Genomic DNA, 22,269 nt, shown 5'->3' with positions numbered 1-22,269 from the left:
GACGTGAAGTAAATTTAATTCTAAACGTGTTGAATTAAATCAAACAGGGGAAATAAGAAGAGGAAGATTGCAGAACACCCTTGCCCGGAATGTTCCAAACCATTCAAACGTCCCGCAGATCTTAGCAGGCATATGCTAGTACACTCGGGCCAGAGGCCATATACATGTGGTTACCCAGATTGTGGACGAAGTTTTAAAAGACGCAGCCATCTGAGCCATGACGAACGACGTCATGAAGGAATTAAACCTCCCGAGGACGTATCCATAGGCAGTGTGACCCCCGTTGGGACCATGATATTGGCCCCTGATGCTAAAGGTCATGTGGTACGAAGACCACTGACGGAACAAGACAAAAAAGGTGAACTAGACGTGTAGTTGTGTTAAGACGGTGTTGGATAATATAGCGAGATTAACAATATGTTTAATTACAGATGACGATCTGTTCCGCGTGTTTTTTGTCCCAGCAAAATACGAAGGCGATTATGTTGCAAAAAGCATACACTTTACTAAATATGCACGACTCAACCGTGCAGCAAGTCAAGTCAAATCCAACACGACAAGAGACAAGTCTCTAGTAAATCTAAAGTCAAAAACGGCTTGCACACCAAGGTAGGTTTTCTGTATTTTGTATTGCATAATGAACTAGACGTGAAGTTGTTGCAAACATGGAACCTTGACGTGTAGTTGATAATAAATTTATTTGCAGACATGCAGTCGATAATGGAGTTGAGTTGGATACCGACAACGCGGTTGCCTTTTCTGTAATATTCAAAACGTTTAAACTGGTTGATTGGGCAAAAGCTTATCATCGCCTCCGTTTGGATTCTTTGGGTAATCGATCCAACCTCGACGCGATATCTTTATTCCGCCCTTGGATTGAATATTTGGAAGAAGCAATAAAACAGCAGGTGCATTTGCTCGACGTGACTGCAGCCGCCATGGTGAGAACCGGGATATTCCCAGACGCCTTTAAAGAAGAAGGTCAAGTGCAGGCCACCAGAACCACATCTCTTTATTCCATCGTTCATGGACCCGTGTATAATTAGCATAGATAGTAAATATATGAACTGATGTACCTACTATGTCTAACTCAATTTAATATTAAATAAATATTACTGTTCAACTCTGAAGTTTCTTAAAGATGGCTGACAAGTTTTCAGTGAAAACTGACTATTTTATCAATACATGCATGGATATCGACGAAAAGAAGGGCACTACCTGAATAAAACAAAATGGACTGTAATATAAGGTTTATTTACTACGCATGGATAATAAAAACCATCCTGATTATTGCCATTGTAAACAAATCGAATCATTTCCTGTACAAATTATTAGTGTGAAAGTTACTAGTGTAAAATGCAAACGGGGGTTCTGCAAGGATCTTGGTCTTAACCCTTTAATTCGGAAGGAGGACAATTGTCGTCCTCATAGAAATAGCATTACTGCGGGACGACGACAATTGTCGTACAGGAAAATTTGGTGATTATGCGGGAGGACGACAATTGTCGTTTATCAGAGGTCATAGATTTTCACATTTTTCCCTCCGCGGAGTGAAATCGGTCATAATTTTGAGGATTTCTCCTATGCCAACCAAATATTAAATTTTAGCATTTTCTTGCCGAAAATGTGGAAAATTCCCTATATTACACAGTGTTAAATTTGGAATCTTACAGTTTTTTCGAGTTTTGTGAAAACTGGTGAATTCCTCCTCCCGCACCATGACCACAACACACTTTTAATGTGCCCGAATTAATGCAATTTCTTGTAGTTAATTATCCTCGTTAAAGGGTTAGTGTCAACTCGACCGTGACACATTTGGACATATTTCCGCTGGAGCGATGTTTGCAAATTTGCATATAATAATCCACAGCCTTTCTTGGTTCCATATGGAGATTACGAATCGTTTGGATCTGAATATTATCTCAGAATGAATAGACCTTGACAAGGAGGGGCGTCCGATCTTAATTGGGGGAGTGGGATCTTCGTAAGGCGTCCGTTACCGGACAGGCGAAAAAATTGGGCAGATATATTGACTCCATTTATTTATGCATGACTCCATTTATTTATTATTTAAACACGTTTTGTCGTTTTTGCTTTAATTCGGGATAACGTGAAAAGCCGTTCGTACAAAATGTGTCTTCCTTCGGGGTCAACGGCTTTTCACGTTGTCATGTTTCCATGTCAGGTACGGGACAACGGATATTTCCGTGGTAAAAATTATTTACTTGATTCGGGAAACGGCAAAACACATTGGCAAAAAAATAAAATTCTTAGAATAAATTGCAAATAAATTCACACATTCTCGAAAATCAACAAATACTTCCAAAAATGGACCCAAATGAAGAAAATTACTAATACAACATGCTGATGGATAGAGATATTGATTTGGAAGAAGTGGGGTCGCCCGACATGTTTGCAGACATTGACGATGAAACTCCCCTCAGCAGTGACGAGGATTGCCAAAATAGTAAATAGTGTGAACTTTTAAAAATTGTCATCTTATATCAAATACTATGTGTGTATGCCAAAAATCCGAATTTTCAGGTCCACCTTTCAGCTCTCGCGACATGGAAAGCGAAGAAATGAGTGATAAAAGTGACTCCGGGGAGGAGGAAGACGATCGCTCTCCTGATCCTGCCTAAGCTTCTGATGGTATGAAATTTTAATTTTACTTCCACATTTGAATTTCAAACAGTAACATGACTGAATGTAAGACCTAGCGTTCACTGCTGAGACTCCATCTGGATTAACTGCATCCACTGCGCCTTGGCAATGGCTAACTGATCCTAATTTTAAAGCACACGTCATTGATTTTGACGACACTCGAAGCGGCTGGAGACTCCCATTTTCAGGAACGGAAATGGAGCTTTTCCTCAAACTTTTTACCAACGAAATTCAACACGAAGTAGTTACCCAAACAAATGCATTCGCAGACCAGACGGGAGATTGTTGCACTCGTCGATGGAGTAGCTGGCAAGAACTCAATGAACAAGAGTTGCTGAAATTTTTAGCAGTGAGAATGCTAATGGGAGTCAACCGACTACCAGAAATGAAGCAGTACTGGTCTAAGGATCCCCTTCTGCAATATCCCATCATTTCGAAGATCATGAAACAAGACCGTTACTTCGAAATTTTGAAATATTTACATTTTTCGGACAACACCAGACCAAGTGGAAGTAAGTTGCAAAAAATTGGTACAATATGGGACCTTTGCATGAATAACTTTCAGAAAACTCTCCGGGCTCACAAGAACTTGTCCATTGATGAAAGTCTTATGCTGTATAAGGGAAGATTATCATTTAAACAATACATCCCTAGTAAGAGGTCACGATTCGGAATTAAAATTTTTTCGATAGTGGACGAAGCCACAGGATTCCTCCTCAATAGTATGATTTATGTTGGAAAAGATAATCAAATTCTTCCTGATATCAAAACGTTTGGATACGGTGGTGCGATCGTCCTGAAATTACTGGAGCCGTATTTAAACAAGTTTTACCATCTATATTGTGACAACTACTTCACAAGCCCGGTGTTGGCGAAATACCTTCTGGAGAAACAAACTTATATTTGCGGCACGCTTCGCAAAAACCGGAAGCACACGGACCCACCACCAGCGCGCGGTCCAAACAAAATGAAACCGGGAGAAGTTATCATCAAATCTTGTCAGGGAGTAATGACAGAATATTGGAGGGATAAGAAGGTTGTCGCCATGATCTCAACATGCCATGACCATTCAATGGAATCCCTCCCGCAGCGTTATGGTGGTGGAGAAATTATTAAACCCAGAACTGTATTGGACTATAATAAATTCGCTCGAGGAATTGATTACAGTGACATGATGAAGAAGTACTACAATATTCGACGAAAATCAATGAAGTGGTACCGGACTCTTTTCTTCTACTTGGTCGATCTTTGTATATTCAACTCTTTTGTCATCTACAAGTCATTTCACGTTGGTACCAAGGCCAAATTTTTGGGATTTCGTCTTAACCTTATTCGACAAATCATTGGATCAATCCAACCAGTACAAATTACTGCGACAATAAGCCCTACCGATCAACAGAATAGATTAAGGCTCAGTTTAAGTTTGAAAACGAAAAAAAATTCCTGATAATTTCCAAAGCAGAATTTCTAACTTGACAACTATTAAATAATGCAAAAAAAATACGAAGAAATATATTCAGAATGAAGGGGAATATTATTCAATTGAATTCTATTTACAACTTTTTGACCACCCAAACAATTGAAACACTGAAGTTATGATTATATAAAATAATGATTGAAGCTCAATTATTCAACTTCCATTTGGAAAAATTGTTTGAGGAATAGTTTCAGTGAAATTTGGAAATTGGTGATATTTGTTGAGCAATCAGTTTGTAATCAACAATTTTTGCCATGCGCTTAGTTACCATCGGGGGAATAAATTTATCAACCCGAAATTGAAATACGGGGGCACTGCCACCGGTCCAACGGATGAAGTTTTTAATTCAATTTTTGAGAAAAATGGTGTTTAGGACCTATGGCTTTGCTAAGTGAAGCGCTTCCATTCCATCTTCATCACAACTCTCATAATATAGCTGCACAAACACAAAAAATGGCCGAATTTTGGCTCATAATTGCTACCAGAGAGGAAGGAATTGAATGCCTGCGAAATCAAGCTTCACTTAGCATAGTCACAGGTCCCACCCACCATTTTTCTCAAAAATTGAATCAAAAACTTCATCCGTTGGACCGGTGGCAGTGCCCCCGTATTTCAAGTTTTTCATTAAAAAATGCATGCAATCAGGTTAGTAACTAAGATAGAATTTTTTCCGTTTTCAAACTTAAACTGAGCCTTAACGGGGCGTCATTTCTTGGAGTACAATCCATCAACAAAATCTCGCCAGCATGGAGGTCTAGTTTGTCATGTATGCGCAAACAAACAGCAAGCAGCTGGCCCTCCAACTGCTAAAAAACCAAGAAAGGAGACCGTGTTCCAGTGCAAGCAGTGCAATGTTTCTTTGTGCCCAGTCCCGTGCTTCGAATTATATCACACTGTTCAAAATTTTTAGCTCATGTTACTGTAAATTTATATTTTCAAATGTTTAATAGTGTTCGTTATAATTCGAAAAGTCATACTCCGATTTTGTGAATGCATAATTGTTTGTAAATGTTGCTCAATATTGGCTACCACTTATTAAAAATTCAGCAAATTCTAGCGTGGTACATATGTAAATCCAATGCTTTGTGTGCCATGTACTTTGTTACATAAACACTATCGGCTTAACATATGTAAAAATGCAAAAAAAAAATCACTTGAATTGATACCATAGGGTCACTCATACTTTTTATGATTTTCAAAATTCTTTAATTGGACTGGTGATTGGTCTGGAGGTCCCTGATGGTTTCTTATACAGGCTATAAAGTTGAATTATGGGTCAGTATAGTCGGACACACCCATTGATGAAGCCATGTATTGGTGGAGTGAAAGTTGATGAAGTCATTGTGCAGGAAACTTAATGTATTCTTGGACAGTTTGCACAAAGACTTGTAATTAATTAATTGATAGGAGTCAACAAATAAAAAAAGTTCAGTTGCTGTGTCTATTTGTACATTTCTGAGATAAAATTATGTGAGATGTTATGTGAGACATTTTTCATCTCTTTTCTTACACACTGAGAATTAAACTGATAGTGAGCCACTTTTCTGAGGTACCATTTGTGAGGCATGATTCATCCTTTTCTGTGGCGCGATAATTCCATGCCATTTTATTTGGATCCTCAACTTTTATAATTTTACAAAAATAAGTATATTTTCCAAATTTTGATTTTCTATTTCTTTAACTGCAGAGTACTACCGAACTACTCGTAAATTAGAGACGACTATGAAAAAGTATTTATTATTTATTAATATATTTATGGACTAGTTAAGGTGCTAGTTTTGAATGAATAGACCCGTGGAATCTACTTAAAGAATCGGGTCGACAACTTTGTGTGTCTGTGTGTGTGTGTGTGTGTGTTCACCGTTGAACTCCCCGCACAGAGTCTCACTTGCCCCCAAATCAATGCTCTTCTGGAATGACGGGCTTAAAAATTCTAGGGCCAATAATTGGCCCTTAAAGCCTAGTACCCAATAAAACAACCATTAAAAATACGTGCCCATTTTGAACATAATAAATTTTTATCGAGCTGCATAATAACTTTCCTGAATTCCTTCTTTGCTTAGAACAACTTGCCACAACCTGATTCTTTGAGCTCGGAATACCTAAAAGTAATATAATTTGATTTACTAGCATAAATCAAAAAGTAAAAAATATCAATGCCGTCAAGGCAGAAGGGAAAACCTTCCGCAACTTCAGGGGCGATGGTCCAAAAACGAGCGTGATTAAAGTCATTGTTACGAAATATTGTCCAAATGAGCCCGTGATGATGACTTCGACTGTGAGACGACTTCAGATGTTATTTCTATGTGTGTGCCATGATGATGATGATGACGACGGCGGCGGTGGGGTCACGACGTAGCAAATAAAGTGGTCGCAGATAAGACCAGATCGAGGAGGAGAAATGTCACAATTTAGGGTTAATTTATTGTCACAAGTTTAAATTATTAACGCCAATAGGGTGATTCTCAATTTAGAACGACAAGACCGAATGGGTGGTCAAGAGAGACCGACACAAATACAAGTGGTCAGAGGGACCGATGGACTGAGAATGACACAAAAATTCACACAATAATTTTATGGAGAGTCAGCCAGAGGGGCTGGCTCTCAGGCAATACACCAATCACTGGAGGAGACACGGACAAGTAATTACAGGTCAAAAATATGAAGGTCAACAGGTTTTCAGAGGAAAAGAAACTTATGGACAGACATAGTAAAGTGGATAATTGGACTGGCGACAACTGGACTTTTGCATATTTGCTGCTCCCACAAATCTCATCCTTCTCAACTCGCCTCATGCAAAAAGCGACCACAGTCATGGTCAATTCTCCATTGAATATGCTACATACATATGTACGTCAATTGGTAATTGGGAATTTGTTAAAAGTTGTAAAAATATATTATGCGGCATAGTTTATTGTACATTTCTCAGCATGTGTTCCGCCAGGGTTACGTTGTGATCTCGGGCTGTGTTTAAAATGAAGAATATGTACTTTAAAGTATGAAATCAAAGGCTTTTTAATATAATTAGTCACCTCGGAGAAATCGCAGGATTTCTTTGTCCTTGAGATCATGATTTACGTCAGCCAACCGCACCTTTATCTATTTATAAGAAAATGCACATATGTATATAAAAAAAAATGTGCCAGGTTAGTTACAAAATAAATAATTAACTGCATTTAACCTTGGTGACTAGTTGCGATTCCGTGTTGTAATCTGGACTCGAAGTCATTTTACTTTCTACTGGTTAGGAAAATAAGCAAATGAGTACATCTGTAAGTGAGCATGAGACCAGACTTGGGCGATTGGTTTCAAGGGTCAAGCTATCTTGACCTCCAAGCGATTTGTGTATGTATGCATATTCATAGTCAAATATCTATTTATTAATGTAACTTTCTTATGCTATGAATATGGACAAGTATGTAATTTATGGATAGGATATTGGCACTGTTAAATTCATTAATTATGTGACAATAAGAGATACCTCAACAAGGATGGCTGGAGTGCAGGTCCTCTCATCAAGAAAGGTTTTCTCATCCATGTAGGAAAAATATGTGAAGACATCAAATTCACGGGGACAGATGCAGACAAAGTGTTCAAGGTGTGCTCTAGTCTAATGAATAGTTTGGTAGTGGAAATAATGAACAATGGTGACAATGCGACAGCAAATGACAAATTTATCAATGGGTATTTTGCCCTTTATAGACTGCTTTTAGCATTTAAGAAGGATTCTCCTGATCTTGGGTCGTTTGCAGATGAGCAGATTCAAAGAGCTTTGAAAGGAAGGGATTCTTTAAAGAAGGATAATTTTGCGAATTTGGGAGAATTTTTGATTTATTTGAGTTTGTCTGATAAGTATGAATGGAAAGATGTAAGTGAGCCCTTTATGAGGGAGTGTGATGCTAGGAATGTGTTTTGGTATGCGAAAGGGAATAGAAATAACCCTCCCAAATGTCCAGAATTGTTGAACACTGCAACTGGTGACTTTGCACAGAGGGCAAAGAAGGTTTTTGAAGCGACTGTAGTTAGTCGAAGGTTGGTCATGTTTCAGGTCAGATTTATTAGTGTAGCCAAAAATTTGTGGGAGAGTGGCGTACTGGAAATTGAGTCTGGGGATGGTGCCGACTTTGGTCGCTTCGGTCTGGTCCCGGATTGTGCAAAGGTTAGATTAAAGGGACTTTACCAGGATGTCGTTCAAGTAAATGGGTGGACTGAATTTTTCGAATTTGTTGGTATGGTCAGAAGGAGTGACGTTGATAGGGGAAGTGAGCTGGTAGAAGCGGTCAAGGTCAGTAAAAGGTTGGGATATACCTAAGTATGGAAGATACATAAGTAGATTATGTAGATACTACTTACATACATATAAAATGTGCGAAATAAGTAGATTTAGTAGTAAATAACGATACATATTTATTTTATATTTTTGTATGATATAAATTTGTGCCATTAAGTGATGGTCCTGTAAAAAATGGTTTATATGAAAACAATAAACTTAACTGGCATTATGGAATAATAATGAGCCCGCAATTAATTAATTGATTAATATTTTTATTCGATTAATTAAGTTTAGTCGAGTATTTTCTTCTACTTGCAGATAAAATCTTACATTTTATTTACGTATGCATTGTGCACATCCGTAAAAGCATTTGCAGCGTCGAAACCATACAAATATTGCACATAATGTGCATAAAGGGTACTCATTCCCGTATTATTTATACAAGTACTGGTCAATCTTATCACGTAACCAAATCCCATACTACTAAATATCTATATCATCTTTACGTTCATTTCTTTTACACAAAGCCATTTCTCCAATTCCCTCATCAGTTCGATCCTTGTGAGGAGAGAGATTCAGTTTTATGTTCAGATGTAAAAATGTCGTGTGTTATAGTGTTTGTCGAGTAACATAAAAGTAGACTTGTACATGTGTATAGTTTCGTTAAGTTAATACGCAAACCTTGGTTTAGACGGTGTAAATGTGTAATGGATCGTAATGCATAAAACTTGTTTTATCATAGCAATCCCAACATCATGATGAAGTATCATCATCACAAATTCACAATCCAGCAGTGCTGTATAAAAAACTAGTAGAGTTCATTCATCTTTATTGTATATTCACTTTCATCACAGTCTAAACCAACCACACTTCTTCGTCTTCTTCCGAAATGCAACTGACAGCCGAATGTAGCAGACTACAATTGACTGCATATCCCATAGTGCAGACAAAGATGACTGTGCTAGACTTAACGCAAAATCAAAATTAAGAACCAACCCAACCTTGTGCGAGTCTGTAATTTAAATTCAAATGATAATTATTCAAACCCAACGTAAGTACATACTTAAGTAGTAAGTAGCATCCTTCCTTATTTACTACGTCAATACACAAATGAGTAACAGCCAGCGTGGTAACAGCATACATAAATACATACATAGAATAAATAGTGAAAAGGAAGTGAGGACAGACTGATAGGAAGGGCCATAAATAAAACTCATCTCTCTCAAATCACAGACAGAGGTGTAATTAGTCGACTGAAAGTTATTGGCGTATGTATAGTGTCCTGTTTTGTTTAGAATTTTGGGATTCATTGTGTCAGAGAAAAAATATTGAACTGCTGAAATTCTTTTGTGACAAAGAATGACTGAAACTGCAAAAAATTGGCGTCACGCCATGGTCAACCCCTCCGACCGGCTGCATTATCTACTTACCAATCAGTTACATACGGATGTGACCTTTTCGCTGCCACCAATTCCTGGCGAGGAAGACCGGAGGGTTTTCCATGCTCACAAACTCGTCCTCATTGCGGCATCTCCGGTGTTCGAAACCATGTTTACTGGACCGTTGAAGGAAGATGTGGTTAAGGTGGAGGACGTGGGCTCGGAAGCGTGGTGGATTTTATTGGAGGTTGGTAGGCTAATTATGTACCTGCTTAATTACATAGTGAGGTTGTTGCATAACAGTTCTATTATTGGTTTAGTACGTGTACACTGGCGTCCTTCCATCGGGAACGACAACTATTCACACGGCAGTAGAATTGATGTATGCGGCGGAAAAATATGACCTTCCAGACTTGTCGCAGAAATGCTCAGAATTATTGAAAAGTGATTTGACGAAGGATAATGCGATTACCATTTTCCAAGCCGCACAACTCTTGGGGGATAAAGAGCTCGAGACTCGGGCGGAGGGATGGGTGTTGAGGTAATTTATCCGGCATGCTAAAATTAGATTTAAGTCATGTGTATGTGAGTATGTATGTACAATTGATGAAATTATTGATTTTTGTAGAAATTTCCACAAGCTTTTAGAGATGGATACAAATCCAACCGACTTTGTTAACATGACTGAGAAAAATTTACAGCATTTCTTATCAAAAGACGAACTCGATGTTCTTGAACTCGACCTTTTCCGTGGAGTTGTAAAGTGAGATTATTGACTACAAATAATGCAATTATGTTTTAAGTTTTATGCATAATCGTGGCTTGACTCGTAATAATTGTGATATGCAGATGGTCCGAACACCAAGTTCAATTGCAATCGGGGACAGCGGAATCAAAATCGAAATGTTTACAGTCCCTTCTTCCGCTGCTTCGATTTCCACTAATCTCAGCGGAAGAATTTTCTCTGCATATCGTTCCGTCGGAGGTGCTACCTTTGGAACAATCGGTTCTAATTTTGCAACATTTGAGTTGTTCTAAAGATAAGAGGTATTAATTTTCGGTTGCATTTAACGATGCAAGAAGGATATGCTGTAATGTGTTTTAATGTGATTGCAGAACAAATCTTCCACCACTTCCATACTCTTTTAAACCACGGCGTTCTACTAGCAAGACATACTGCGCCCATTTTGCCGTGAGGCTAACGGACATGACTTATCCCTATGTTAGTCATATCTTGTACTACGATTCATTCGAGGTCGACACCCCGCTCCAGATTACGCATTTAGGCTTCCCGGCGCCGGACCTTGATGACGCCACGTACGACGTAGCAATTCAAATCATGGTTCAGTCAACAAACACACTAATCTACCGAACGAACCAAAGCGTCGTGTGCAAACGAAGACAAGTCATGAGGGTCGTGTTTAACGATGAGACCTGTCAAGTGAGAATAGAACCTGGAATTCTTTATAAAGTGGTTTATAAATTAAAAGGTCCGGATACTTTTTACGGTAATATCTTAAATTCATCATGAAGTGTTTTGCAAATTCTTGAGGTTAATAAAAAAAATTTATTAGCGGATCAGAGGATTGAACGATTCCCTGTGAAAAGCACTGGAGGCGGTGGAAACAAAATTGTTAATTTCCGGTACATTGCGTATTCATGTAGACTAATTGAAATTGGATTCAGGTTTTAACTAGATCCATGATAGATTTGTACGAATTCAGTATTATATCAAACAAGTGGTTTCTTTATGATAGGTCCAGTTCAATAGAAACCTCGATCATCGTATTAGTGCAGAATATTTATTTGCATAAAAAGTGTTCAGCTTTTTTTAATTTGTTTAGAATTTGGTAATCAAATAATATAATTTATCCGACAGATAGCAAATCTCTCTATCTATGAAAATATTTATTTACTTAATTGTGTAGATATCCTACATTGACAGGACTGCATATTAGGTCCTACTGCCAATCATGCATTCCAAAATTATGAGAACAATACAATGTCACTTGTTAATTTAAAATAATTGATAATCGTTTGCTATGCATCTCAGGCTTGATACCTTAATTATTTTATTATTGTCCGGACTATCAGGTTTAATTAATCAATCATGTCATGCTAACCAAATGTCAAACACTGTTCAAAATGATAAGCATTTAATAAAATACAGTGTCTAATCAAGAGCAATGGCTAGTCATCTTATTCATTTGCTATTTTCATCCTTTATAAATCTGCATAGTTATGGATTTTTCCAAATTTTTTGTCCTGCTATTTCTGTGCCATGGATCATGTAAGCTTATTATCAAGTTTAAGGTGGTAGATGTATTAAAATATTCGGGGATTAAATTACTTGATAGACGGCGTTGAAATATGGGTCAACACCACCCACGCCCCCGACCTCGCCGCGTTTGGAGTTGCTGTCCGAGCAACGCTACTTTCTTGGTTCGACCAGGTTGGAGAAATCCTGAACTCGCCCACGTACACTCCACCCACAGTGAGACTACATGATTTTTATGAAAATAATATGTACCCTGTGAAAACAATGGCATCCAGTATTTCTTCATTTGTGTACCTTGTGTTTTAAAAATTAGGTCATCAACATTTATTTTGACCCTAATTACGACGGGGTAGCGTATGCAGCAGGAAATCAGATTGTTGGCTCTGTAGACTATTATCGGAGAAATAGTGACATTGGCTCAATGGTGCATGAAATGGCACACGTCATCCAAGCATATCCAGTCTGTTATACGAATTCAGATTGGTGGATTACTGAAGGTAGTGCTTACACAATTATCACTAGGATTGTGCATATTTCCTCATAATTTAAACCCAACATAAATAATTTAAATACTTGATTCCTCAAGGAATTGCCGATTGGGTCCGATTTTTCCATTTTGAACCACAAAATAAACCCAACAGACCAACACCTTCCCAGTCGTACCGGGATGGGTACAGGGTCACCGCCTATTTTCTCGACTTTGTCCACAGACGTTATAACCCCATGATTTACTGGGTTAACAAAGACTGTCGCGAGGGAACTTATGCACACTCAATATTCCCGAGACTGACGGGCAGAACTCTGGATGAACTTTGGGATGATATGTTGCAAGAGGCAAACGAGTTGTACCCGGGCGAGGATTTTTCACACTTTGTTAAACCATTTAGTAGTAATAATGCGGATAAATGCTTGAAGATTCAAGAATAATTTCTAAATCGTTAAGTGTTTACGACATTTTTTTTCTTCAAATGGTTATAATAAAATTTTGTTCTGGCATGAAATCCTATTACAAAATATAATGATAAGATCTCTTGATCACTTGATGATCCCTCGAATTGGTCGAGATAGGCAGCGATAAACTTGTTATATTTTTCCGTCGGTGGGTTTTATGGTTTACCGCTATTTACCATGTTGCATCATAATTCATATTCAGAATTGGGCCGAGTCATAAATCTGCAGGATGAGGATATGGATATATGATGCATAAAATAACTTTTAAGAATATTTCATATATGTATCCACGAGTATGTATCACCTGAGTCTTTGCATAAACATTTTTTACGGCAATTTTCATGAACCCTACGATTTTACTACTTTCCTCAAGATGATCGTTGATACGATTTAAAGATGATAAAATATGTTGACTAGATTTGGATGAATGAAAATAAATAAAGCAGTATACAAATTCTGAAATATGGGAATTCCTTACAATTCAATTTATTCTCCATATTCTTGTTCATTGAATTAGACAATAAACATAAAATGTAACATAAGAATGGGAAATTATGCTTGTCTTGCTTTCTCCAGAGCTGGCCCTGCAAGTCCAACAAAGAAATCGAGCCCTTTTTGGTTAATTTCTTCATATCCTGCAATTTCTTTTTTGCATCGGGCCATATAATCAAGCACCTATTTACAATTACGCATAGTTTATAATCAACTGTAGTATTGTAGTATTTCTGAATTATTCTGTTCACAATGTACCTTGGGGAATTTTTCCAGGTTGTGGCCAAATGCCTCCATGGTTGATAAAGTCACAACCACAGCGATATCGGCAATACTTAATGTACTTCCAGCAATGTAACCGTGCTCCAGGTAACTCTCGACAAACTCAACCGCATCGTCTAAACGCTTCAGTTTATCGTCATCAAACTTTGGTTGTCCGAAGAAAATGACTGGATACTGGTGAAAATATGCAAAATAATTGAAACAACCAGACATCATTAGAAATATCAGCACATTCATATTATTTCACTTTACTTACATAAGTTTCCGCAAATCTTGGGTAAAGCGTGCCAATGTCAAAGTTAAGACGACAGTCAACGATCGCCCTCTCATTGGGAACTTTAGAGTAGTATTTGTCGTTTTTTGCATACTTATTGCACAAATATTGCATGATGGCTCTGCTTTCGTTAAGATAAAGTCCATTATCGTTTAATGTTGGAACAGTTTTTTGGGGGTTCATCTGTACTCCAGGAAATTGTCATCGTTAAAAAATAATTTATAAAGGTGTTCAGCATAATGGAAATTAACTACATATGTACCTACCTTTATGAAATCGGGTTTCTCAACATCCGGGGACATTGGTTTTGTTTGAATCATGTTAATAGCAACGCCCAGGGTTTTGGCAGTCAATAAAACGCTCCTGCATGGCGCACTCGCCCCATTTCCGTAAAGGTCAATCAGCATATTTGCTGTAGAAATGTGAAATAGTTGTCTCTTGGCAAAATCAGTTCAAGTAATGTTACAATGGAAAAAGGGAGTGGCAGTGGCATGTGAGAAATTATGTACAAGTGTTAAATGTATGTAGGCCAGTGTGATAATGATATGCTCGATATTTCGTCGAATAGTTACATAGATAAGAGGGTTATCTTGTTGTTTTATTACCTTAAATATCTCACTCTGCCGCTATTACTTTCATGCAAAAAAAGTATCTACTTTGTTTAACTCAATGGAATTACACATGTCAGTTAATTTGTAAATCATATTCATGAATTTCTTCAGGATAATTTGAAACATTATCTGAAAATAAATATGTGTAACCAGCTTAATGCAGTATGCAATGGCTTGCAAAATTTATTACTTTGTCTTGCATACAAATTCTATCCCCTTTACTCTAAAACTTATGTTGTCTACAAGGTTAAATAATCTGAAGCAGACGTGAGAATTTACAAACATACATATGCAAACAAACTGGACAACACAAGAAACCATGTTTGCCATTGTATGAAAGCATGATATCCATTGTCATAGTATATCAATAATAATTTGATTACGTATGTATGTTTACTCTGTAGATATACGTATCTATCTAGTACAATACTGACAATTTCAGGATTAGAATCAGCCTTATACCGGTTACCTTACCAGTTACCGACTTAATTTAACAACTAAATAAGTATTTAGAACCTTCAGGTACTTTATTTGTCCAATACATATGTATTAACTATGAATTGATCTAGAATCACTTGGACGTCTTGGCCATAGCTTGATCATATGATGGCAATTCTACAAATATTGAAAAAAAGTAGTTAAAAATCGACTTTTATTTTTTGGTACATGATTGCATTACGTGATTCGCTGTCAGATCTTTGGAATCCGTGGTTGGAGTGATGATTTTGTATGTACGGAGGAACTACGCCTACCGATTCGTACGGTGGTGCAAATTCTTGCGAATGTATATTGTACACAGTGTACTGAGGAGGTCGAGATAAAGTACTTTGGTTGAATGTGTTAGCTCTCCTGCTTAGCTGACTATCAGCTTAAATAATTGTTTAAAATATTTTTAATAACATTTTACACATATTTGAGGGGAGAAAAATATGTATGCAATGCAACTTACAATACAAGTCGCTCACTAGCATGCAATTCCGGACGCATAATCCCAACACGAGGAGTACAACTATAATTGTGAATAGTACAATGATTCCGAAAAATGGAGGCAATCTGGTTAAGAAACATTTGTACTGGTGGTTAGTATCTATGCATTCTTATTTAATTCCACAAATTTTACTAACCCGCAGTTTTTACTGCCTGATGTTTGAGCTCTTACACAATCTGAAAATTTCTGTCCTGGGAAATAATTCTGACAGTTCCTTTAATATAGCGGAAAATTTATATAAATGAAAAATCACCTTTAACAATATGAGATTTTAAAATATTACTTGAAACAATAATCCTCTGCTCTTGCAGTAGTAGTAACTATTGTAAAAATAAATACTAATATACACTGAATATTTGAAATCATTATTAATTTGGTGCTTCCACTAGATTTTGTAAATTAAAATGTGCAAAATTAAGTAGTAATAGAAAGAACTTTGAAATCTATGAAACCGAGTATGAATAACTGTCATTCAACAAGTAGGTAAAGGTAAACTATTATTCACATGATCAATTCCATCAGTACACGCAAAAGTACATTTTATACAGAGTAAATACTTGATATGTTTGAAGGAGAAAAAAATTCATAGAATTGCAATGACCTAACGACATTGCTATACGTTTTCTGCCACTACGATTTTTCATAAATACGTTTGATGTCGTTCGTCGTTGCATTACGGTAGATGTAAAAATACATAAATATGTATGGAATACAAATATTCTAAATTCTAAACTCCCCAAACTAACAACTAAAGTATTTTGTCATTAAAATGTTATTTTACTGAATATATTCTCGTTATGTTTCATTCCGTGTATTTCTTTATTCCTATATCAAATATCCACGCATGTAGATTTAGTCGTAGTTGCTAGATGAATACATTTGTTCGTATTACAAAATGCATATTTATTGCATATTTAATATTCAATTCCAACAGGTCTAATACTGAAAACCATTTTAACGACTATAGCCACATATTGGAATACTGCACTCATCCATCAATAAAGTCAATAATGAAACAATTGGTCATACTGATGTATAATTGGGACATTAAAATTTCATTTTAAGGTTATTGACAAATGCTCAACTTTGAATACATACATATATAAAATCTACGTCGTCAAAACACAGATATGTAACGTTTCCTCTCTAGATGAAGGAATATGTATATTTATTTGCGTACATTTCTTTGCGAGTCACAAAATTTTGCCTTTCATGACATTGGAAATCCTATTCATGACGTAATACATTTAAATATTCTATTCCTAAGTTCTAGTGCTTTTGTGACGATAAACATGCAAAAGGTTGAATTACTCACTGCATCACGTTCGCATGAATCACATAAAGCAGTGACTGTACTAAAGTACCCATAAAATTAAGCTTCCCCAACAACAAAGAAAGTTAACACAGTTGACAGTGATGCATGCATAACTGCGATTTAGATGTATTATTTGCAGTTAACTATTGAGATCATCAATGAAAATGTTCTAATTAAATTACTTATTCAACCAGACTGCATTAATTTACGAGTCTCTGATTTTGCACGCAGCAATAAATAAGCGACGCCACATGATTAAATTCAGCTCGCTTCATTGGTATTAATGCAGCTTTGGTGTCCTATTGCTTCGATGAATGAGGAAGAGTTTACACAATTGTGTTAATTTAATCAAGTCAGAATCGTACGTGACTTGTCCTGATATATCAATTTGTGAGTTGTTGTTAGTTATACATATTTGCGTACATATCTAAATACATACTCAATAGTCCTAGAGTTCTGTATACATGTGCATATGTATACTCGTTGTTGTAATTGTAATTTAACATATTCAGCACGTAGTACTGCACAAAAAATACATAAACTTCCAGAATGAAACCACGAGAGCAGACCAGAATGCGAAGTAAAATTCATTGTTAGCGAATTAACAGGCAATTCGGTGTAATTTAAATTAATATATAAAACACAATTGCAAAACTCTGGATGCAAACAGTTCAAAAGTTGAGACTCTCACGTTCACAATAAATCTCCAACCGATTCACACCAACTTGTGACATATTTTAAGAGCATAATGGGGTCTGCGATACGAAATTATCAACGACGTCTGAGTGGAGCTAGTATCGGTTCCGACAAGATTTGTCCATCATCAACGGTAGGCTAAAAACTTTGCAACTTTGAACTTTGTTTTTGACAGATGTCATTAGTCATTAGTCACATTAGCCATTTTAAAATAACAGCATTTATTCTTACAGAAGGTTCCCTCCTCTTCGAATGTACCTCCAGCAACGGAGGGACGGAGGACTAGCATTTATCTGGATCATACAGACGATGGACGCCCCGTTTTACTTCCAGAATCTCGACGCGTTTCCTTACACCCCGATTACACATCGGACAAAGAATACCTAAAGTTCTTGACGAGAGATAGAAGAGCGTCGGCGGATGCGATTCAGTCGGACACGTAGTTTGTGGGGAATTTTTAGAATTTTATTTTTATTTTAATCATGGTTTACTAATTATGGCTATTTAGAGTAGATTAGTTAAGAATACAATTCTTAAATCAACACCCTTTGAGATTATGAGCTAAATAATCTGGTTTAATCCTTAGGGATTATTAAGTGACTTATTTTAACTATTTTTTAAAATTCAGGTCATTGCAATGCCAACAAAACCTAAAACTAACAATAACTACCAAAATAAATTAGCACTGAAGAGAATAAGTTTAATAAAAACAATTGGGATACCAAGAATAACCAATTAAATAATCGGTCTAGTTTACTAACAAATGCATAACTGTAAATTTAACAATGAAGCATGTTTTTTGTTTACAATGCACACTAACTTCGGTTCAATTAATTATGATACTTTTTGTTTATCTCATCCACTTTCCGTAAAAATATTTATAATACGAAAAACTTGTTACGGTTTTATATCTTACTTAATTCCCTTATTTTTGTTAAAGTATTTCGAATTTCACCAGCACCGTCAACCGTACGGTTTGTATCGTGCTTGGGGATAAAATATAAATAAGTAAGTATTCAATTTGAACATTATAACACAATTATATTCTGAATAATCTAAATCATCACTTTCCACCAATTCGAAACGATCCTGTTTCTCTAAAACATATTTGTATGTAATCAACAAATTTCGAGGATCTTAATTTTAAAATGTAGCAAACAATTCTGTCAAAGAAATTAATAACAAATTTATGATTCTGTGATCATGTGGTAATTTAATTGGTTTACTCACTTTTGACAAGTATTATAAAAATAAACTATGTCTTGTAGCTTAATTTCAATTTCTAAACTTCATTATCGTAAACTTAATATCACGTTGTGGGTGTGAATGCCAATGAGATTTTCATTGTGTTAGATTTAAAGAAAATGCAGTAGTTAACCTGATTTAATGTGTTTTCACTTTACTATTATCGTTTTACTTTCTTTTTGAAAACTGTAGTAGTGAATATCTAGATCATAAATACAAAGACCCTGATCTCAAAACCCTTACACCCCCTCGCCCTTCGCATATAGCACTGTATCAACTTTTACCCCCCCCCCCCCCCAAATTTTTCGTTACATGCATAACTAAAGACGGCATTATTGGGCTTCTTTGAATTGTCACGCTTGAACTTTAAATACTTATGCACATGAACTTTATATTCTATTCATCTATTGAATAATGCTAAGGTTTAAATTTCAAGGTAAAATATTATCATGCATAACAATAAATTCAGCATGGACTCTACATAAATATGATGTTAAATTATTTGTTCCCGTAAAATATAACAATAAATGTCATGCCGTCCTCAATTTTTTTAAAATCAATTACAAAATATATAGACTGTAAAAGCTGTTTTCATTAAGAACACGCGATGCACGTGTGGACGTTGATTATGATCAAACCTTTGTCGATACAATTTGCTTTTTCATGTAAAAATTTTTGGTTAAAATTTTTATTTAGCGTTTAAAACCTTTAATAAGTAGTTTCAGTCTTAATTTGTATTGCGCTGACAAAATTAAATCAAACATAATAAAATGTTCCTAAAGGTAATTTCAGGGATTATTTTATCAAAAACAAAAATCATACTAATGCATAATTTCATTATATAGTGTAAACGTGGTGGACCATTTTATATTTTGACACTGATTCTACTTTTTCCAACATTCGTACTGGGAAACGGGTCACATCAGCATTCTAATCCAACAGTAAAGAACTCAACCAATTTTAATACTAATAAAAATGGAAAAATTAATAGCCCTGCTAAAGTGGTTGTAACTCCACATCCGTTCAATCACAAAATGAATCTGACAAAGGCAAAGAATTCAACACCTTTTCATAATGTTAGCACCACAAAAACTAATAATGCTACAAAACACCTGAAATCCAGCAGCCAAAATTTTACTCTTAACTCGACAACAACTTATCACAATCATGGCCATGTTAAACCAAAGACTTTAAATACCACAAGTTTTGGCTCGTTAAATTCAAGCACAACGAAAAAGTCTAATGGCACGACAAATCCTCTTAAATACACGTCTCAAGCAAATTCTTCCAAGCCACATACAACTTTGCAGCATTCGCATATCTCGACAAATTTTACGAAGACAAACTTTACAAAACCAATTGCTAAACCAAACCCCACAAAATCAATTGCAAAGTTAAACGCCACGAAACCATTTACAAAGCTAAACGCCACAAAACCCATCTTTATGCCACCCATTTCAAAGAAAAATTCTACAAATTTAGGAAATTTGACTAAAAATAACACTCTGAATCTTCATCCCAAAAATGACAAGCCTTTATTTCCTTCAAAATATATTCCTCATCACTGTCTAACAACTAATTGCACTATGGGCATCCCAAGTTGTCCATTTGGATACATGAAACTTGATCACGATAAGACTGGTAAAGCGTAATTAATTATGCGTAGCTAATTCTGATAAAATGAAAAACTGGTGTTAAATTAATTATGATTTTTAGGCTGCCCGAAACTTTCCGAGTCCAGAAACTACTGTTGCCCATTTGGTCAAGGTCCTTCCTGTTTTACGACGTCATGCACCCCTTTCATCTCGACCTGCCCAACCGGGTATCGTCAATTGGATCGCGATATGACCTCATGTGGAAAAAAGAATCATGAAAGGAGTTTCTGCTGCTTAAAAAATCGTGAAATCAAAATTTTTAACACATCCTGTACAACATTCATCCCAACATGTCCTGCTGGGTACAAAAAAGTCAAAAGGTTGACTGGCAAAAAAGCAAATTGTACCAAGACTTATATGCAGCGCAATACTTGTCTTAAAACTTCAAGCGGTTCCAGAAATGGAAGTGGTGTGACGATGCTTGTTGCAATGGTTTTCAGCATTGTAGCAGGTTTAGCACGATAAGAATAATATTCACATTTTCAAAATCTAAGTCTTTGTTAAATATGTATGTAAGAAAGTCAAGTTTTTAGCTTGCTTTTGTGGGTACAAAATAAACAAAAGGAACACAGAAGTTCGTGTTTGTTAATATTTTGCAATAAATATGCAATGTGCACGCATATTTTCGTACATAAGCTATTTTCCGTGTCGCATTCTCCTTAAAAATCTAACGAATTAGCAACTCTCATGATCAGTCAGCATATTTGCTAAATTAAATGTATCGTACAATCTTGATACATATATACAATGTTATGGCGAACTTTCTGTCTGGAAGAAATGGATGATACATATTAATTGCAGTTTTATTTTTTCCCTATGCCACAAAACAATAATTTTTTGTCCAGAATTGCATACTTAAATATGGATGTTATGCATTTTTAATCATGAGTGATAGTTATTTGCAAAATCTATCGGGCTCGTATTTTATGTGAGGGGAGATATCTTTACAAACCACGACGAGAAGTACGTATACAGTCACTGTGGTCAGAACATTTACTTTTTTTGCCGTGTCATACAGGGAACCTACGTATGTACTTACAGTGTTGATTTAGCCCGAGTTAGGGTCACAGTCCGTTTCTAAGTTATTGTCAGATGACCCAACTAATATTACCAGCTACAATTCATAATTTTCAAGAATCTTCCGATAATCTAGCAGGCAAAATTTCAGCTTCTTTCAATCAATTTAAAAAATTAATATCAACGACCCCCCCCCCACCTTTATGACCCCCATAGGGCAACTACTTGACCGATTTTGCTCAAATCTTAATTTAACTCCTCATTTGCCAAATACTACATGTGTACCAAATTTCAAGTGGATATGATGAGTCTAACGAGATTTATAGCCAGACAGATAAATAGACGGACATGATGGTTCCATAAGCCTTGACGCAGGCTAAAAACCTAATGAGTGAGGGGCAGATGCAAAGCTTTGGACATCCAACTATTTTTAACAATGTCATTTGACACCACAAACTGTTGCGCATTAATCGAACTGCATTAAACTGGATACATCTGTATTTGGATATTTATACGTACATATGTGTGTAATCATTGTAATTTTTTGTAATCACTCTGGAAAACATAATTAATGCCAGGACAGGAAATTTCATGTCTCCAGTTGGGTTGAGAATTATTTATCCGACTGTTTTTTAGGATAAACTGTGTACCAAAGCTTCAAAATTATGATCA

The 22,269-nt window shown here is 36.1% G+C and overlaps 7 protein-coding genes across 10 annotated transcripts; 5 read left to right on the top strand and 2 right to left on the bottom strand.

Moving 5' to 3' along the window:
- Positions 1-101: 101 nt before the first annotated feature.
- Positions 102-1,130, top strand: LOC118434980 (zinc finger protein CKR1-like). Its single transcript, XM_035849857.1, has 3 exons — positions 102-358; positions 432-609; positions 707-1,130. Exons 1-3 carry the CDS (start codon positions 133-135, stop codon positions 1,044-1,046), a joined length of 744 nt encoding a protein of 247 aa, XP_035705750.1. The 5' UTR covers positions 102-132; the 3' UTR covers positions 1,047-1,130.
- A 1,231-nt stretch (positions 1,131-2,361) lies between these two features.
- Positions 2,362-4,111, top strand: LOC110845656 (piggyBac transposable element-derived protein 4). The gene is made up of 3 exons (XM_022092113.1): positions 2,362-2,467; positions 2,545-2,595; positions 2,715-4,111. The coding sequence occupies exons 1-3, from the start codon at positions 2,362-2,364 to the stop codon at positions 4,109-4,111; spliced, it is 1,554 nt and encodes a 517-aa protein (XP_021947805.1).
- A 3,312-nt stretch (positions 4,112-7,423) lies between these two features.
- Positions 7,424-8,453, top strand: LOC110845655. Its single transcript, XM_022092111.1, has 2 exons — positions 7,424-7,486; positions 7,617-8,453. Exons 1-2 carry the CDS (start codon positions 7,424-7,426, stop codon positions 8,451-8,453), a joined length of 900 nt encoding a protein of 299 aa, XP_021947803.1.
- A 565-nt stretch (positions 8,454-9,018) lies between these two features.
- Positions 9,019-13,071, top strand: LOC110846298 (BTB/POZ domain-containing protein 2). 3 transcript variants are annotated; one of them, XM_022092997.2, is made up of 10 exons: positions 9,019-9,465; positions 9,773-10,040; positions 10,114-10,334; positions 10,422-10,556; positions 10,643-10,840; positions 10,910-11,301; positions 11,368-12,083; positions 12,151-12,287; positions 12,385-12,568; positions 12,658-13,071. In XM_022092997.2, exons 2-7 carry the CDS (start codon positions 9,774-9,776, stop codon positions 11,484-11,486), a joined length of 1,332 nt encoding a protein of 443 aa, XP_021948689.1. In that variant the 5' UTR covers positions 9,019-9,465; position 9,773; the 3' UTR covers positions 11,487-12,083; positions 12,151-12,287; positions 12,385-12,568; positions 12,658-13,071. The 3 variants fall into 3 exon arrangements, with proteins under 3 accessions (XP_021948689.1, XP_021948690.1, XP_035705737.1); XM_022092998.2 differs by lacking the exon at positions 9,019-9,465 and having other exon boundaries at positions 9,472-10,040; positions 10,910-11,283; XM_035849844.1 differs by lacking the exon at positions 9,019-9,465 and having other exon boundaries at positions 9,472-10,040; positions 11,376-12,083.
- Positions 13,072-13,484: 413 nt separating this feature from the next.
- On the bottom strand, positions 13,485-14,606 carry LOC110846300 (glutathione S-transferase 1). Its single transcript, XM_022093000.2, has 4 exons — positions 14,337-14,606; positions 14,053-14,253; positions 13,773-13,970; positions 13,485-13,697 (listed from the first exon to the last, which is right to left on the bottom strand). Exons 1-4 carry the CDS (start codon positions 14,475-14,477, stop codon positions 13,575-13,577), a joined length of 663 nt encoding a protein of 220 aa, XP_021948692.1. The 5' UTR covers positions 14,478-14,606; the 3' UTR covers positions 13,485-13,574.
- Positions 14,607-14,835: 229 nt separating this feature from the next.
- LOC110847731 lies at positions 14,836-16,638 on the bottom strand. The gene is made up of 5 exons (XM_022094726.2): positions 15,953-16,638; positions 15,806-15,883; positions 15,631-15,734; positions 15,361-15,549; positions 14,836-15,296 (listed from the first exon to the last, which is right to left on the bottom strand). Exons 1-5 carry the CDS (start codon positions 16,033-16,035, stop codon positions 15,253-15,255), a joined length of 498 nt encoding a protein of 165 aa, XP_021950418.1. The 5' UTR covers positions 16,036-16,638; the 3' UTR covers positions 14,836-15,252.
- Positions 16,639-17,243: 605 nt separating this feature from the next.
- Positions 17,244-21,155, top strand: LOC110846361. Of its 2 annotated transcripts, none has more exons than XM_035849843.1 (4): positions 17,244-17,813; positions 17,899-19,707; positions 19,771-20,566; positions 20,642-21,155. In XM_035849843.1, the coding sequence occupies exons 2-4, from the start codon at positions 19,696-19,698 to the stop codon at positions 21,043-21,045; spliced, it is 1,212 nt and encodes a 403-aa protein (XP_035705736.1). In that variant the 5' UTR covers positions 17,244-17,813; positions 17,899-19,695; the 3' UTR covers positions 21,046-21,155. The 2 variants fall into 2 exon arrangements, with proteins under 2 accessions (XP_035705736.1, XP_035705735.1); XM_035849842.1 differs by having other exon boundaries at positions 17,251-17,813; positions 17,914-19,707.
- Positions 21,156-22,269: the final 1,114 nt, after the last annotated feature.

Source organism: Folsomia candida, unplaced genomic scaffold, assembly GCF_002217175.1.
Source record: "Folsomia candida strain VU population unplaced genomic scaffold, ASM221717v1 Fcan01_Sc003, whole genome shotgun sequence".
In the NCBI taxonomy this organism is placed as follows: domain Eukaryota; kingdom Metazoa; phylum Arthropoda; class Collembola; order Entomobryomorpha; family Isotomidae; genus Folsomia; species Folsomia candida.
Note: the sequence above shows the minus strand (reverse complement) of the source record. Positions and strands in the feature narration are given on the sequence as shown.